Genomic DNA, 18,111 nt, shown 5'->3' on the forward strand with positions numbered 1-18,111 from the left:
CCCATACACATGCCTTACCCATCCATCAGGATGATGTCCATATGGTTGTGCATACATGCCCAGGATGCCAGCTTGTGAAGTCCCGCACCATTCCTCCTGGTCCGCATGGCCGAATAAGACGGGGAGCTCGCTCAGCTGCGGTCTGGCAAATTGATTACATAGGTCCTCTGCCAACCTGTATGGATAAACGTCCTAGTAATGGTTGACACCTTTTCGGGCCTGGTTTTTTCTTTTCCCACCAAGATGGCTGACCAAGCTAGCACTATCCAAGGACTAAACCATTTAATTTCTTGCTATGATGTACCAGAGGAGAAGAGGTGATTCAGTCTGATAATGGCTCGCACTTCTCTGGGAAGGCAATCTGTGATTGGGCAGCTGACAACAGTATTTTATGGGTCCACCATATTCCTTATTACTTGCACGCAGGCTGCCGGTTGAACAAATGAATGGCTTACTGATGGAACAAATTCATTTGTTAACACCACTGGGTACCCTGAAGGGGTGGAGTCATATGCTGCAGCATGCAGTCAACAATTTGAATCATCGCTCTTTAAAGGGAGGTACACCTTTCCATCTACTTCTTCAAGCTTCTGAACTATAGCCTATTCCATAGGAAAAACAGTCATTGCCCCCCATTCCCGAGCCAGAGAATGCCAGACAAAAGGTATGGGTGGCACTACCAGGTAGTGGCCCTCCTATAAAAGGGGAAATAGTGACACCTGCCCAGGGTAATACTCGGTAGGGACAGGATGGTTTAGTTCGTTTAAATACTGAACGCTTTCCTTTTCACTATTTTTATTGAAATTCTACATCGAAAAATACAGAGTACATAAAGATACATATTAAAAGTCAAAAAACAATTCAATAGATCACACCATTTCATCCAAGGTATCCTGCATTCTCAATCAAACAAATTATATTATAGTAATAATTTTTAATTTTACGATAAAAAGAAAATCTAAGCCCACTATCAAAAACGAAGCTGTTTGACAGAGAGGGGGGAAAAAATTCCTTATCAGGGTAATAAGTTATGTTACTAGTCAACATCTCTGCATTAATACCAAATCAAACATTTTGTAAGTAATTCAAAATGGGTCCTGCAAGTGTTTGAAATTTTAAATTCAAATTGGAAATTGAGCATCTAACCTTCTCTAAATTTCAACATGACACAACGTCACATAACCATTGAGTAGGAGAAGGCAGAGCAACATCCTTCCATTTGAGCATCACTGCCTGCCTAGCCATAAGAGAAATGAAGGCTAGTATATGCAAGCCAGTTGCCATTAAAGTTATGCCACTCTCTCTAACAGTAGCAAACAAGGGAGTTAAAGGATGAGTCTTAAAATTAAGTGTTGTGAGATTCTGTGCCTGTGTGTGTGATCAGTGCCCTTTTCAGATTACACACATACAAATAAATTAAAAGTTTATGATGTCTACTATATATCAACACCATTCTTTGCTCCTAACCATATAACTTACATAAGAGAAAAAGTAAAGAATAGTCCAATATAATCCTACCTTTATATTTTGCCTGTAATACTCTTCCATGTAAATGTGTCGATGCTATTAAAAAAATCTATTCTGCAAAATGTCCAGGCATTTTCAGGTAAAAGCATGTCATTTAAATAGTGGTTCCTGACCAAATGTGGCAGGCAGCACCACCCACACACTGAGGGACCATGACTGGCTTTCTGTTTAAATTTTATCCAATGCTCAGAAACACTCCTCTGCTTTAAAGAGTAGCTCATCATGAGAACTTGTTAGTGCAAAGGGTTAAAACATTATTTGTTTGCCTTTGGAGCCTGGAAACAAATTCTGAACGCTTACGGCATCGTGAGAGACATGTCAGGCTTCTTTTTCCAGGTCCTCCATCTTGTGCTCCTGCTGATCTGGTTTAACAGCTGCTTTGATGCCAGCAATTGGATTTGTAATGTCGAGGACATTCCGAGGGAGTTGCCCATGGGGGTCACGGCCCGATGTATCCACTAATATATCTGATATTGTTCAGCATGTTTCAAAATCTGTTTGTGAGCTTCAGTGTCTGGGTATTGTGGCCCACAAGGATAGTTTGAACCTTGATTGGAATCCTTTTTCATGGTTAGATGGTACATTTGGGGGATTGGACTACAATATTCTCCGTTGGTTGCTCACATTATTGCATATTTTTGTGATTATTATAGTTTTAATTTCTCTTTTTCGCTCCTCTTCTCAAATGCTTGTAAGGTATGTAAGTGACAGGCTGCGACCAAGGGGTGGAATGTAATGGAGGATTTAGACCAGCTCGTGCAAGAAGGGATGCAGTTGCATCAGTAGACATAATCTTATTTACACTATGAGGCCCAGAGATGCAGTTACCTTTCGTTGGTCGCAGACTGTCAGGAGACCCTGATGATAATTAAATAATTTAATCAAAGAGAAAAGCTATGAGTAAACAATTTTTTGGGTAATATAAGTCATGGTCCCACTGCTGAAGTGGAGACTCTCAGAGGGGTGGAAACGTCTCTCAGCAAGAAGAACTTCTCGAGTCCAGCTAACGTCCCAGTCGGGTGAGGTGGAGAAGCTGCTACTGGCGCCCCGACAACCTACTACAAGTGTGCGGTCATTGCCTCACTTCTGTAGTTGGGACCAGTCCAGGCGTTTATAAGTATAATTGGGAAGGGCTTGCATATTGTAGTTTGAAATCAGCTTTTGAATTTGTAATAAACATTTATATAAACTGAACTGCTCTCGGTGTGGATGTCTATTTTCTTTCGGTAGCTCGAACACTGTGACCAATCTAAAACGAACAAAGTGAGAGGTACAAGTTTACCCAGGACAGCATTCAATAAATTCTCTAAATCCCCATCTTTTAATCTCCATCTATGTTCTTGGTGGGATGTCCTCCACTTCTATTGCTAATAACAGGGGTGAGTGATCAGATAGCAATCTAGCTTTATATTCAGTTTTCCTAACTCTCCCTTGAATATGGGCTGACAACAAAAACATATCAATCCTTGAGTATGTTTTATGCCCTTGAATGCTGCCTCCTCCATATATCTGTAAGTTTCATTTGCTGCATTGATTTAACCATAAATTTGGCCACTTTCTTTTTGCTAGTCTTTCGTCCTGTTTTGTCCAAATTAAGGTTAAAATCCCCTCCTGCGTATCTACAATCTTCAAAAAAATATCTTTCATAAACTTTTGATCCTCTTCATTAGGTGCATATATATTGATCGAATTCCAGAGTTCTGAATAGATCTGACACTTTTCATTATATACCTCCCTGCTGGATTTATTATTTCCTCTTCTATTTTGATTGGTACATTTTTATTTATTAATATAGCTACACCTCTGGCTTTTGAATTATATGATGCTGCTGTTACATGCCCTACCCAGTCTCTCCTTAATTTATTATGTTCCACTTCAGTTAGATGCATTTCCTGCAAAATGCTATGTCTATTTTTTTCCAGGAAATTTAATAGCCTTTTTTGTTTAATTTTGTTATGTATTCCATTAATATTTATAGTCATATAGTTCAACATGGCCATCTCATATTCTGTTTACACCTCATTTCTGCTTCCTCACCACCATCTTCCCCCTTTTCTCCATTTTCATCTCTCAGTTTTCTTTTTGAACTCAATGTATGACAACACTTTTAAAACATAAAATACTGCAACTCCCACATCTAAAATTTCCTTAACCCCAAATGACACCCCCCCCCCCCGAGTTGCCCCTTTTCCCTTGCAGTGCAACCACAACTCCCCTCTCCATTTGGATTGCGAACCTGCTCACAAGCGTCAACTGATTTCGCAGTGACTGTTATTCTCTCCCACCCAAACCCCTCCAGAACTTTTTTCACATATAACAAAGCTCACCCTCTTTTTTCCCCCCTTCCCTTTTCTTTCCCTTCTTTAGTTCTTACTTATACATTATTTTTACATCTTTATATGTAGTTTGTCGTTCTTTGTTCTTGTTACATCTCTTCATCTCTCCTTCTGTCCTGCAGGCATTCTGCAAATTCTCGTGCTTTCTCCAGATCCGAGAACAGTCTGTTTTGCTCCCCCGGGATAAATATTTTAAGCACAGTTGGATATCTTAACATAAATGTATAGCCTTTTTTCCATAGGATCGATTTTGCTTAGGTGTTCTTTAGGTGTTCAAAACTTATGTCTGGGTAAAAAAAAATGTTGACCCTCGTATTCCAATGGTTTTTTTTTAAATCTTCTCTAAGTTTATTCCTTGCCTTCTCCAGTATATTTTCTCTTGTGTATCTCAGAAATTTTACTAAAATGGATCTTGGTTTTTGTTGTGACTGTAGTTTCGCGGCTAGTGTTCTGTGTGCCCTTTCTATTTCCATTCCTTCCTGTATTTCTGGCATTCCCAGGACCTTTGGGATCCATTCTTTTATAAATTCCTTCATATTTGTGCCTTCTTCATCTTCCTTTAGGCCCACTATCTTTATGTTGTTTCGCCTACTATAGTTTTCCATTATATCCATCTTCTGAGCTAACTCTTGTGACTCTTAACATTTTGTCACTGTCTTCCAATCTTCTTCTTAAGTCATTCACTTCCATTTCTACAGCCATTTCTCGTTCTTCCACATTTTCTAATCTTTTCACTATTTCTGTCCTAATTTTTTCTTCTGTACTTTTAATTTCACTAAATTCTAATGTCAACCATTTGCTCTCATTTGTTCTTGAAAATATTTTTTTATCTATATATTGTCCATCTGTTTTACCTTTATTCCTCTGTGAAGAGATTGGTCTTCTTCTTCCTCTTCTTCTGTGTCTGCACCTGTGTTTGTGTCTTCTATTTCTCTTCCTTGTATCTGTGTCTCTTCTGACTTTCTTGTTGAGCTGCTTGCCTCACTTTGCTGGGCTTTTTTTGCATGGCTTCTTGCTGTTGGTCCTCTTCTTCTGGGCTAGTTATCCGTTGGGCCTCCTGTTGCTGGTTTCATATCACTCCCTTTCCTGTCACTTTCCTCTTCTTCCAGCTGAGAGCCCTGATGTGTTAGTTCACTCCTCAGCTGGGCCCCCCTCCTGTCGGTGTTTTATTTTTCCTTAGTGTGTGCATTGCGCACTTCTGTTTGGCTCAGAGATCCATTTTTGCAGGCCAGCGGTCGGGTGGGGGGGTTGCGACTCTGCAGGGTCGTCACCAACCTTGGGGAACGGGCTCTTTTCTCCACGACTGCTCTCTGTTTATTCATACAGATAAGGCCTTCTCCTTTCTCTTCCGGCATCTTTTCTTTTTTTTCCCCCCATTGTTTTTAATTTTTCCTTCTTGGGTGCCATTTTCTTTCTTTTCTCCACAACTTTATCCTTTATTTGCTGTGTTTTGTGTTTCTTGAACTTTGTGTTTTCTTCACTTTATTTCTTCTTTTCTGGAGAGGGGTGGTATTCTCCTACCGGCCACTACTCCATTACGTGACTCCTCCCCCCGCGCAGCAACCTTGAGTAATGTATGGATTTGGACCCCTAGGTCCTTCTGTTCTTCCACATTTCAAATCCTGCCATTAACCATGTACATTTGACCTTCAAAATGCATCATCTCACATTGATCTGGATTGAACTCCATCTGGCACTTTTCCACCCAACTCTGCATCCGTTGATATGCCATTGAAAGCTATGACAATGCCCTACACCAAGGTCGGCCAACCTTTTATCAGGCCATTTTGGCCCACTAGTACATATCGGGTGTAGGTTAATTGGATGGCACAGATTTGTGGGCCGAAATGGCCTGTTACCGTGCTATATATCAAAATTAAAAGGTCGCCCACCCTGTTCTAAACTGTCCACAATACCTCCAACCTTCATGTGAAGAGTTAAATTCCGCCAGTTTTGGCCCATCTTCCTAACTGATCTGCATCCTGCTGTAAACTTGTATATCCTCTTCTCTTCTGTGACACCTTTTAACTCTTCAATCTGGTAAATGCATTTTTATCTTCACCTTAATTCGACCTAATGATCTGGCCTCCACTATCCAATGGAGCATGAAATTCCAGAGGTTTTAATTATTAAAATACATTTCTTTTAACTTTAGAGATACAGCACGGTAACAGGCCCTTTTGGTCCACGACCCCATGCCGCCCAAATACACCCAATTAACCTACAATCCATGTACATTATTGGAGAGTGGGAGGAAACCAGAGCCCCCAGAGGAAACCCAAATATGTCACGGGGAGAACATACAAACTCCTGACAAACAGCAGTGAGTTCAAACCCACGTTGCTAAATTTAATTTGTTTAAAAATGTAAACACACTTAAATGTTTAATATATGACAGATTTAAACATTTCTCCACTGGTGGTTCATCAAGTATGATGACCGAGAGAATCCTTTCCCACACACTCCACAGGTGAAGAACCTATCACGGTGTGGATCCGCTGGTGGGTCTTCAAGTTAGAGGACTGATTGAACCCCTTGCCGCATTCAGGGCAGGTGAAGGGCTTCTCCCCAGTGTGGATCAGCCGATGGGTCAGCAAGTCTGATGATCGACTGAACCCTTTGCCACAATCTGGGCAGGTGAAGTGCTTCTCCCCAGCATGGATATGTCGGTGGGACTTCAGGTTAAAGGACTGGGTGAAGCCCTTGCCACACTTGCGGCAAGTAAACAGCCTCTCCCTGGTATGGATCTGCTGGTGAGACTTCATGTTAGAGGACTGACTGAAGCCCTTGCCACACTCGGAACAGGTGAAGGGCCACTCACCACTGTGAACAAGCCTGTGGGTCAGCAAGTCTGATGATCGACTGAACCCCCTTCCACACTCAGGGCAGGTGAATGACCTCTCCCTGGTGTGAATCTGCTGGTGTGCCTTCATGTGAGTGGACTGGGTGAATCCCTTGTCGCACTCAGCGCAGGTGAAGGGCCTCTCCCTGGTGTGGATCCGCTGATGGGTCTTCAGGCTGGAGAACACATTGAACCCATTGCCGCACTCAGGGCAGGTGAAGGGCCTCTCCCCAGTGTGGATTCGCCGGTGGGACTTCAGGCTAGAGAACTGGGTGAAGCCCCTGCCACACTCAGGGCAAGTGAAGGGCCTCTCCCCGGTGTGGATCCACTGATGGGACTTCAGGTTAGAGGACTGGGTGAAGCCCTTACCGCACTCGGGGCAAGTGAAGGGCCACTCACCAGTGTGAACCTGCCGGTGGGTCAGCAAGTCTGATGATCGACTGAACCCCTTGCCACACTCGGGGCAGGTGAAAGGCCTCTCCCCAGTGTGAATTCGCCAGTGTGTGTTCAGACTAGAGGACTGGGTGAACCCCTTTCCGCACTCAGAACAGGTGAAGGGCCTCTCCTTGGTGTGAATCCGCTGGTGGGTCTTCAGACTAGAGAACACATTGAATCCATTGCCGCACTCAGGGCAGATGAAGGGCCTCTCCCCAGTGTGGATCCGCCGGTGGGTCTTCAGGCTAGAGAACTGGGTGAAGCCCTTGCTGCACTCAGGGCAGATGAAGGGCCTCTCCCCAGTGTGGATCCGCTGGTGGGACTTCAGGTTAGAGGACTGAGTGAAGCCCTTACCACACTCAGGGCAGGTGAAGGGCCACTCGCCAGTGTGAACCTGCTGGTGGATCAGCAAGTCTGATGATCGACGGAACCCTTTGCTACACTCGGGGCAGGTGAAGGGCCTCTCCCTGATGTGGATCCGCTCGTGGGTCTTCAGGTTAGAGGACTGGGTGAACCCCTTGCCACACTCAGGGCAGGTGAATGGCCTCTCTCCAGTGTGGAGACGCCGGTGGATCTTTAGGCTAGAGGAGTGAGTGAAGCCCTTCCTGCACTCAGGGCAGGTGAACAGCCGCTTTCCGCTGCGGGTCCGCTGGTGGGCACTCATTTCGGAAGTGGATCCCTTCACTCACAACAGCTGAGGGACCAGGCTTCGGTTAGGATGTTCTCTCAATGCCCCAAATCATCGGTGGAAAGAACATGGTATTTTCTCCAGGTTCACCCAACTACTTCCAGGTAAAGTCCAGCTAATTCTGAAGCACAAATTTTAGTCTGGGACAGAAAATTGTTTTTCAAGCATCAACAGCGATTGATCATTTTTAAACAGGTAAATATTTGCTCATTCCTTCAGCGATGTGAAAAATAAATTATTTGGCTTCACTCCTGTTTAGCTCATCAAAGCCCCTCAGAGGATGTGCTTGTGTTTTCCTCGGTGATTCGTTCTGTGCAACTGGCCAAAATTCCTTACAGAGTCAGTGGTCCTTAACACTCTTATTCAGGGTGTTGCCAGTCACACTGTGGCTTGTAATCTCTCTCAGAAATAAAACACACAAGCTTCGCTGAAGTGACTGGTGCTAAATTTTGCCCTTGATTCCCATCCACAACTCCTCTGCTTTTATTACCCTGCAAAACAAGTGTAACCATGTCATTATTCAGAGAAACATGGCAAGGTAGAACAAGTCACTTTGGTCTCAGTGGTCAGCTATTCTCTCTGTGAATACAGCTAATACAGGCTGTATTCCCATCTCAGTCAGAAAGTTGGGGCTTTACAGGCATTAATTGAGCCAAGAAGTTAATTGAGTCATAAAGGTAATAAGAGTTTTGTAAAGGGTCCCAACCTGAAATGCCTTGGATGTGACCCGACCCACTAACTCCCTGCGGTTTTCCATTGTTCCCTCAAAATTCCAGCATCTGCAGTTTTTGTGTTCTTCCACAGTTTTATTTACTGGGAATTAAATTTAACACTGACTGCTTTTAAGTTCAGTCTCAACTGAAGTTGTTCCCTCAACAATATAGATATCAGCAAGGTCTGGAAAGCCAATCATCTTTAAATCCATCTGCATGTACTTTTCAATTCGCTCGGCTGACTGACAGGGAGAGTGCGACTGGCGTGTGGAACCAATGGAGTTAAACGAGGAAGTCTGCAGATGCTGAGGTTGAGTGCAACACACAAACCTGATGGAGAAACTCAGCAGGTCATGCAGCATCCATGGGAAATAAAGGGGCCAGGCCAAAAACGACAGTAATAATCTTTACCTCCTATGACCACTGCAATACCGGCTGAGTTCCTCCATCATTTCTGTGTGTTTTTAAATCGTTAACTTTTCTGGCCTACGCCCTTGCTCAGTTATAAGCAAAATCAGGTAGGCATCAGAATAAAAAGGTGGGGGTGGGGGAAGGTGCCAAACAAGGCCACCCATAAATTGTTGGAACAACATCTTGTATTCTGTCTGGGCCCTTTCCAATCAGATAGCATTCCCGCTCCAATCGAAGAATTACTCTTTCCCAGATCACCTCAGTTCTTTTTCTCTTTTACCCTCCCACCTGTGTCCACCTCCACTATTTCCACCATCTGCTACGTCACACATGTCAAACTCTGGCCCGCGGGCCAAATTTGGCCCGCGATATAATTATATTTGGCCTGCAAGATCATTTCAAAAATGTATTAGAGGTGGCCCGCCCTGCAGCGAGAGCCGATGCTGTTTTTTGGTAATGTCACCCCCACCATCCTCCCCCTTCATTGCACATCCTTCCCCATTGTAACACGAGAAATTGTAACGAGAAGTCTGTCGATGTCATCAGCCGGCAAGCCATTGGAAGGCTCCCCGCACAACCAGTCACTTCTCCCACCTGTCGAGCGGTACAGCGGATTGGCGAGCGCCTGTGATTTCCTGTCGGCGTGACGGGCATGGCAGGCTGCACACGGCCCCCGGGCAGCGCGAGCCCCGTGCGACTGGTTCGGCCCTGCATGTGAAGAGAGAGATGGTGGCTGTCCGTAAAGGCTGATCGGCAGCGCGCTGGACCTGAGTGGGTGGGTAAGCAGGGGTGGGCAGAGGGTGTAGGTGAGGAGTAATGGGCAGGGGAAGTTATGGTGGTGCGAGGGGCAGTTAGAGGGAGGGATGAGTAGAAGGAGGGGTGGATAGGGAAGAGGTAAAAGGGGAGGGGCAGGGCGAGTAGGGGAGGGGTGATTAGAGGGTGAGAGACGGGTAGAGGGAGAAACAGGTTGAGGGGAGAGGCAGTAGAGGGGCGTGTATAGGATGGGGTGGGTAGAGGCAGAGCGAGTGGAGTGAGGTTGGGTAAAGGCCTGGTCAGGTAGAGGGATGGTGGGTCGAGGGTGAATAGAGGCCTAGAGCCTGAGGAGTGAGCAGGAAATGTTGAGTCCTGATACAGGCCAAAATGGACACAGCCTGTGAATGCTGACTACATCTCCACAGGGACCAAATAGGTTTCCCTCAGGTCAAGCAAAGGGTGAACTTGAGCTACCTACTCCTGACCTATAACATTATCCTCCTAAAGTTATATCCTAAAGTTTAACATTACATATGTTGAAAGAAGAGAAAACATGCAGATGTTGTTGAAAATTTTCAATAAATATTTAGTTCGGCCCTCGACTTAGTCCAAGTTTTTAATTTTGGCCCTCCGTGAATTAGAGTTTGACACCCCTGTGCTACGTGATCCCACCACTAGACACATACTGAATTCCCCTCTGCTCCCCTCACTGGCTTCCGTAGGGACCAATCCCTCTGTGACTCCACTGTCCACTCCTCCCTCCCCACCATTTATCCCCGTGCCCACAGGAGATGCTCCACTTGCACCCACACCTCATCCTTCACCACCATTCAGGCCCCAAATAGTCCTTTCAAGTGAAACAACATTTCACTTGTGAATCTGTAGGGGGCATCTGGTGCTCCCACTGTGGACTCCTCTACATTAAGGAATGGACACAGACTCAGATCATTTTGTTGAGCACCTCGGCTCTGTCTGTTGCAATAGCATGGATCTCCCAGTGGCCACCCATTTCAATTCCCAGTCCCATTCCCTTGCTGACGTCTGCCAATGGACTCATGCATGGCCGGACTGAGACCACCCGCAAATTGGAGGAACACCTCATCTTCCGTCTGGGCATCCTCAAACAAGATGGTATTAACATCAACTTCTCCAGTTTCCATTAACCTCCCCACCCTCTTCTTCCCCCTGTTGCCTTCCCCCAGCTCTGTTTCCCCTTTTCCCCATCTCCTTCCCCACAGCCAAAACCAACTATCCCGTTTCCTCTTATCATATCCAATTAAGACTTTTTTTGATGGAATCCTCCCCCTGCCATTCGTCAGCCTTTATTTTGACATCTTCCTGTTCTTTGCTTATTCCTTGAAAAAAGAATAAGATGATGAGAGGCTATTGTGTCAGAGACTTTTTCCCATGGCTGAAATGGTTACCACAAGAGGACAAGGGTTTAAGGTGCTGGGAGTAGATACAGAGGAGATGTTAGGGGTACATTTGTTTATGCAGAGAGTGGTGGGTGTGTGGAATGGGCTGCCATTAACGGTAGTGGAGGCAGATCCGATAAGATATTTTAAGAGACTTCTGGAAACGTTCATGGAGCTTAGAAAAATAGAGGGCTGTGGGGAGGGACATGTTTAGCATAACTTTGTGGCCCGAAGGGCCTGCATTGTGCTGTAGGTTTTCTATATTTCTAAGGGCTCAGGCCCGAAACGTCAGTAATATATCTGTATCTCCTTTAGACGCTACAAGACCGGCTGAGTTCCTCCAGTACTTCTGTGGGTTTTTTTTACTTGTGACCTGTTAGCCTGAGCTCCTCCACCATCCCAACACAACTCCCAAAATCTTTTGACTCAGGGGTCTGCCTGCTTTTCCTTGTCCCTTGAACAGGCCCGAAAAATTGCTCGCCTTTTTACTTCCAGCACGTTTGTCACGTACAAAGGGATCTAATTTCTGTCTTTATGGATAGTGGGAACGTTGGAGGAGGAACAAAAGTCTTGGCGAAGTGATGAGTGCTAGAGAGGTTGTTTAAAAAGGGTACAGAGGGCAAAGGGTTTAGCAGAGTGTTGATTTGTGGGAGTGAGTAATTGAGATTGCAGGGACAAATAAGAGGGGTAGCTAAAGAGGAGTGGCATAGTATGTGTGGCTCAGGGGAGAAGTGGAGATCTGAGGGTTTGGCTCGAGAGGCTTCGGCAAGCAGAGGCTGAGGAAGAGATTGCTCCAGAGAGGAAGGGCCAGTAAGTTTTTAAAATAAATTTAATTAACTTTGGAGTAGGGTATGGAGGCAGTAGTTAGGGAAGTCCAGAGCTCCGGCTGTAAAATGTGGGAAGTCAGGGACAGCACATTTATTCCTGATGACCACACCAGCAAAAGCTGCATCCAGCTGCAGTTCCAGACAAACTGAGTTAGGGAACTGGAGCTGGATAAACTGCAGATTTTAAGGGAGGCAGAGGTAGTGATAGACAGGAGTTTCAGGGAGGCAGTCACCCCTAAAAGGTCAGGAGACAGGCAACTGGGTGACTATCAGGAGAGGTAATGGGAAGAGGCAGAAAGAGCAGAGCACCCCTGTGGCCATCCTCCTCAACAACAAACTGTTTGGTTGGGGGAGGGGGGTGAAGAGAGAAATGATTTACCAGGGACAAGTTGTGGTGGTCATGTCTCTGGCATAGAGATGCGCTTACCCCCCCGGCTCAGAAGGGGAGAGCTATGGTAAGAAATTAAAAAGCAGGACATCAAGGGTGGTAATCTCAGGATTGCTGCCTTTGCCACGTGCCAGACAGGGCAGGAACAGGAAGTTGTGGCAAATGAATGCATGGATGAAGAGTTGGAACAGGTGGCAGGAGTTCAGATCTGTGGATCATTGGGATCTCTTCTGGGGAAGGTCTGACCTGTACAAAAAAGACAGGCTGCACCTGAACTGGAGGGGGACCAATATCCTGGTGGGCAGGTTTCCTGGAACCATAGTGGAGGGTTTAAACTAGTTTGATGTGGGGGGGGGGGGGGAGAGGGAAATCGGAAGGAGGGAAAGCGGTGGGAATCAGAATGAGAGGGCAGAAATTAGGGTGGAAGGACAAAAGCATGATGCTATGTGCTCTGAATTGGTGAGGAAGGACAGGCAGGGGACAAAACATAAAGGTAGACAGTTTGAGGGGTTGAAATGTGTCTATTTCAACACTAGGAATAGAGGGGATGAACTTAGCTTGGATCAGTAATGGAACTATGATGTTGTGGCCATTACTGAAACTTGGCTGGAGGAAGGGCAAGATTGGCTGATGCAGGTTCCAGGGTTTAGGTAATTTTAAAAAAAGGATGGGAGTAGAAAAGGGAGAGGGACTGGCATTACTGGTCAGGGATACTATCATGGCTATAGAAAGTGAGGACCCTGCAGAGGGAGCGTCCACTGAGTCAGTGTGGGTGGAAGTTAGAAACAGGAAGGGAGCTAATTGTCTATCTGCCCCAAATAGCCCTCAGGATACCAAGGAGCAGATAAGCAGGAGGATTTTGGAATGGTGTGGAAAATACAGGGTTGTAGTTTTGAGTGATTTCTACTTCCCTAATATTGACTGGCACCTACTGACTGCAAGAGGGGTAGATGGGGCTGAATTTGTCAGGTGTGTACAAGAAGGATTACTGAATCCACACAGTATGTGGAGAGGCCAGACTGGATCTGGTTGTGGGGAATGAACCTGGTCAGGTGGCAGATCTCTTGGTGGGGGTGCATTTTGGTGAGAGCAACCACAACTCCCTTACCTTCAACATAGCTATGGAAAAGGATAAGAATAGTCAAAATGGGACAATTTAACTGGGGAAGGGCTAATTATGAAGGGATGAGGCAGGAACTGGAGAGAATAAATTGGAAACCAATGTTTAAGGGTGAAAGCACAGAAGTAATGTGGAGTAAGTTTAGGGACCACTTGGTCAGAGTTCAAGTTCGGTTTGTCCCACTGGGACAAGGAAAAGATGGCAGAAAAAAGAGAAGCTTGGCTGATGAAACAGGTGAAGCAACTAGTCAAGAGGAAGAAGGAAACATACATTACATATAGGAACCAGGAAACCAGAAGGGCTAATGAGAAGTATATGGTAGTCAGGAAGGAGCTTAGGATAGCTCAAAGGTGGCATGAGAATGTCTTAGTATTAAGGAGAACCCCTAAGGAGTTCTGTGCATATGTGAAGAACAGAAGGATGATGAGAATGAAGGTGGGGCTGTGAAAGGATAAAGGAGGCAACAGGTGCCTGGAGGCAGAGGAAGTTGGGAAGGTCCTAAATGAACACTTTGTGTCAGTATTCACAAAAGGACCATAATCACGGTGAGGTTGAAAATGAACAGGCCTATGTGCTGGAAAATATGGAGTTTAAAGAAGTGAAAGTGTTGGAGCTTCTTGTTCATTGATCGATATTTTGCATCATCTGAGCAGTTTCTGTTTCTTACTAAATGCAACTTACACAAAACTCAAATTTTCTGGTATTTGCAAGTTTGGCATTTTCTTGTGGGGTGGCATCTACATTTTGTAGATATCAGGGGTAATTTTTTTTTAAAGAAAAACCAAGAGTAATTGGTGCCTGGAATCCCTTGGCCTCGTGATACCCACCTCACTCCCCACCCTTGCCCTTAGTGATACCCCCATCCCCAACCTTGGCCTCAGTGATAGTGTTCACCATCCCCCCTACCCCAATCTTGGCCTCAGTGTCCCTACAACACTGGGCACCATGAAGGCCAACAACTCCTCTCATGACGACTTCCAGGTGATAAACGGGCCGACTGTGGGGAGTGAAGCCCCGCCCTTGCCCGTGGTGCTGCCCGCCCTCCTTCCCCCCCGGGCAGTCCCGCTCCACCGAGGCCCGGCTCCGGGAACCGAACACACGGGGCCCTCACCGCATCTCACCTCCGGGCCTGGACACAAGCCGCTGCCTCCTCCATGAACCAGCTGCCGAGACTCCCGTCCAGGGCCAGGCCGTTGCTATGGCAACGACACTGGGAGACGCTGCACCGAGAGGAGGGAAATGACGTCACCTCATGACGTCAGTTTGCAGCCACCTGTCCAGAGCATGTCCACGCCAAGTCTGGAGGGGAGACGAGGCCTCTCAGCCTTTATTAGGGATATTACAGGGACCAGCCCAGCGAGGTCATGCCTCACCACATTCACCCCTCCTTTATTTGGATGAAGTCTGGCGGGGTGACGCAGGGCGGTGTCCCATTGACACTTGTCGTGTTGTCCAGAGATTCAGCTGATCGGTGGTTTTATCCTGGCTGTGTGTCGGTTCCTGTGGCTTGTTCGGCGGGCTTGGTGTTGGAGGGGAGAACTGTGTCTGTGTCTACCGGTTCTGAGGGGGGTGGAACCCTGAGGGGCCGTGGTGGTGGATTCACTTCGTCACCTGTCAGGGTGATCCCAGGGACCGACTGATCGCTGACGGGAGCTACTGAGTGCACCTCCCATGCCAGGGCTCCAGCTCGGATGGACACTGTGTCAACCCATCCGTCCAGAGCATACTGTGGGTTAGCATACAGGAGGTGTATTTCCTTAACCAGCCTTGTGGGTTCTAACGTGCTTTGGGTGAAGCACTGGCCGGCAGCGTGGTTCCCGACACCAGCCTCCTAGGGAAGGGGAGAAATTTTTCATGTGGGGTGGCATTAGTCACAGTGCAGAGTCGGGACCTGGTCATTGGGAGATGGGCATCCCTGTAGACGAGGAGCCCTCCAGATCATGCCATTTACCCTCTCCACCTGCCCATTCTCACAGGGGTTGAAGCTGATAGTTCCAATCCTGGCTATGCCCTTGGACAGGAAATATTGCCGCAACTCCTCATTCATGAATGAGGACCCCCAATTAATGTGGATGTAGCTGGGGTATCCAAACAGGGTAAAGATGGTGCGGAGGGCTTTAATGACCATTGGCATGGTCATGTCTGGGCAGGGGTTGGAGAATGGGAAGTGGGAGTACTCATCCAAGATATTCAGGGAGTACACATTGCGATTTGGGAGGGGATGGGCCCCTTGGAGTCCATACTGAGACATTCAAAGGGGCGAATGGCCTTGATGGCTTTGAGTCAGTAAAACTGGTTTGCATTCTGCACAGATGGAGCAATTGCGAGTCAACTCCCCTACTGAATAGGGGAGGTTATGGGCCCTCACAAAATGGTAGAGTCTTGTAACCCTGGGGTAGCAGAGGCTATCGTGGAGAGCATGGGGGCAATCTACTTGTGCCCTGGCGCAGGTTCCCCTGGACAGGGTATCAGGTGACTCATTGAGCTTGCCTGGCTGATACGAGATTTCATAATTATAGGAGAGCTCAATTCTCCATCTCATGAATTTTTGATTTTCTCCCACTTTATTATTAAACATGAAAATGATGGCTCTCTTGTCCATCAGCAGGGTGAACAGTCTACCAGCCATATAGTGCCTTCAGTGATACACGGCCTCCACTATAGCCTGTGCCTCCTTTTCAATGGTGGAGGGTTCGGGAGAAAAATTCCATTGGCCTACCTGCTTGGACAAAGTCAGTGGCCTCACTCTCCACTTGGAATGGGACGGATTCATCAATGGCATGCATTGGTGTCTTGACAATCTCATCCTAATGCTCTTGAAATCCTTACAGGCCTCCTCTAACAGGGGAAAAGTGATGGTTTTCACCAGGGGTTGGGCCTCGTTGGCATAATTAGGGATCCACTGGGCATCGTACGAGTAAAACCCCAGGTGTAGCAGTAGCTACAACAACTGAAACACATCACAGGTTTCAGTTGAACTGCTTTATTTGAATTTTTGCATGCGCCCTTTAAGGGCCAGCATGAGCTCCACCCCACACTGGCAGTAACATCACCACGCTGGGCCAGAAGTGACATCAACGGTGAGGGCGGAAATGGCGGGGCGAGTAATGGCGTTGCCCGATCCTCACATGTGGTGGCATTCAGGAGGGCTCCCAGCTGGTCACAGAGGGCCGCAGTGCTTCCGACGGGCCTGGAAGGGCATACCTTAGCTAAGTGGCTTTTCTTCCCACATCAGAAGCAATGCGAGTTCCTCGTCAGGCAGCCTTTGCAGGGTCATCTGTCTGACCCACACTGGGACCCTCAATACTTACAGAGGCAAGCTGCACTGGCGGTGGTGCCTCCACGTAGGGCCCTTCGGTAACGGCGGTCATTTGCATCTGCCAGGCTAAAGGTTGGGGGCAGTCAGGCATTGAAGACCTCTGCATGATGAGCTGCAGCCTCCAGGGAGCGGACTACCTCCATTCTCCTGGTAAATGAGGCAATGTTTTCCTCCAGCAGCTTTTGTCAGGCACTCCTCGCACGCAGGTGTCCCAGATCAGTACCTCATTTCCCCTTCAGTCATCCCGGTCTCAGCCAAGCACAGGCAGGCCAGCTCATGCAAGGCCATCAGATAGGCATCTGTCATCTCACCTGGCTGCTGGGGCCTGATGCTGAGCAGGTACTGGGCATAGACCACATTTGTCAGGGGCTTGTACATGCTCTCCAGGATGGCCATCGCAGGTTTGTAGTCTGTGCAGTCCTTGATGGCCTGGAAAGCTCATGGGCCCAGCTTGGTGTGGGCCATTTCTGGTTGGTGTTGATCACCTCAGTCTGTGTTAGGATGATCGCCTCAATCGCGTGCTTCCAGAACTTGAAGCATGTCTGGGCATACCGGTGTTGGGGGGGGGTCAATCATCAGAAACTTCTCCATGGTCTCTCTTTAAAATTTTTACTGGAATAAATTGTGATGTGCTGAGCTAGCAGCAAGCAAGCACAAAACTCAAAAGACTGTACAAAAAGCTTTATTCCAGTAAACATCTGAACACCAGTTCAAGCCTTGGTGGCTCCCCGTGTGACTGGCTCAGGTTTATAGTCAGGCCGGCTGATTGACAGCTAGCCAGGCGGAGTCAGCCCCTTAGGTGGTCTTCCTGCAGGTACAGAGATCACCCCCTGCAGTCGGCTGGTGGATGTTTCACCATATAACGGATGTGGTGTGGGGGCTCACCACAAGGTAGGCGATCCGGCCCTGCTTTTAAGCCATGCAGCTGGGCAGCCGGTCAAAATGATGCCGTTGGGGGTTTCCCTTCCTTCCAGCTCGGGGCTCAGAAACCCGCATTTGGGGACCACGTGACACCTGGGTGACGTCAGCGCCCTCCAGCGCGGTTCTCAGCCAGGTCCGGGCTGGGAGTATAAGTGCAGCCCGTGGGCCTCGCTGCTCCACTTGGTCCCGAAAGCCTCCAGAGGCTGGCGTCCCTGTGGAGACTATCGACGGCTCAATGAGGCCACCATTCCTGACTGTTACCCCATCCCTCACATCCAGGGCTTTATGGCCAACCTGCATGGCGCGAAGGTCTTCTCCAAGGTTGACCTGGTGCGCGGATATCACCAAATCCTGGTGCACCTTGAGGACATACCCAAGACGGCCATCATCATCCCCTTTGGCCTGTTTGAATTCCT

At 47.3% G+C, this 18,111-nt stretch overlaps 1 protein-coding gene across 3 annotated transcripts; it reads right to left on the reverse strand.

Moving 5' to 3' along the window:
* Positions 1-812: 812 nt before the first annotated feature.
* Positions 813-14,668, reverse strand: LOC138755024 (zinc finger protein 229-like). Of its 3 annotated transcripts, none has more exons than XR_011351995.1 (3): positions 14,577-14,668; positions 9,547-9,660; positions 813-2,776 (listed from the first exon to the last, which is right to left on the reverse strand). XR_011351995.1 is itself a non-coding variant. In XM_069920174.1 (3 exons), the coding sequence occupies exon 3, from the start codon at positions 7,802-7,804 to the stop codon at positions 6,290-6,292; it is 1,515 nt and encodes a 504-aa protein (XP_069776275.1). In that variant the 5' UTR covers positions 7,805-8,319; positions 9,547-9,660; positions 14,577-14,668; the 3' UTR covers positions 6,188-6,289. The 3 variants fall into 3 exon arrangements, 2 of the variants coding, with proteins under 2 accessions (XP_069776275.1, XP_069776276.1); XM_069920174.1 differs by lacking the exon at positions 813-2,776 and adding an exon at positions 6,188-8,319; XM_069920175.1 differs by lacking the exons at positions 813-2,776; positions 9,547-9,660 and adding an exon at positions 6,188-8,319.
* Positions 14,669-18,111: the final 3,443 nt, after the last annotated feature.

Source organism: Narcine bancroftii, chromosome 2, assembly GCF_036971445.1.
Source record: "Narcine bancroftii isolate sNarBan1 chromosome 2, sNarBan1.hap1, whole genome shotgun sequence".
Taxonomy (NCBI): Eukaryota; Metazoa; Chordata; class Chondrichthyes; order Torpediniformes; family Narcinidae; genus Narcine; species Narcine bancroftii.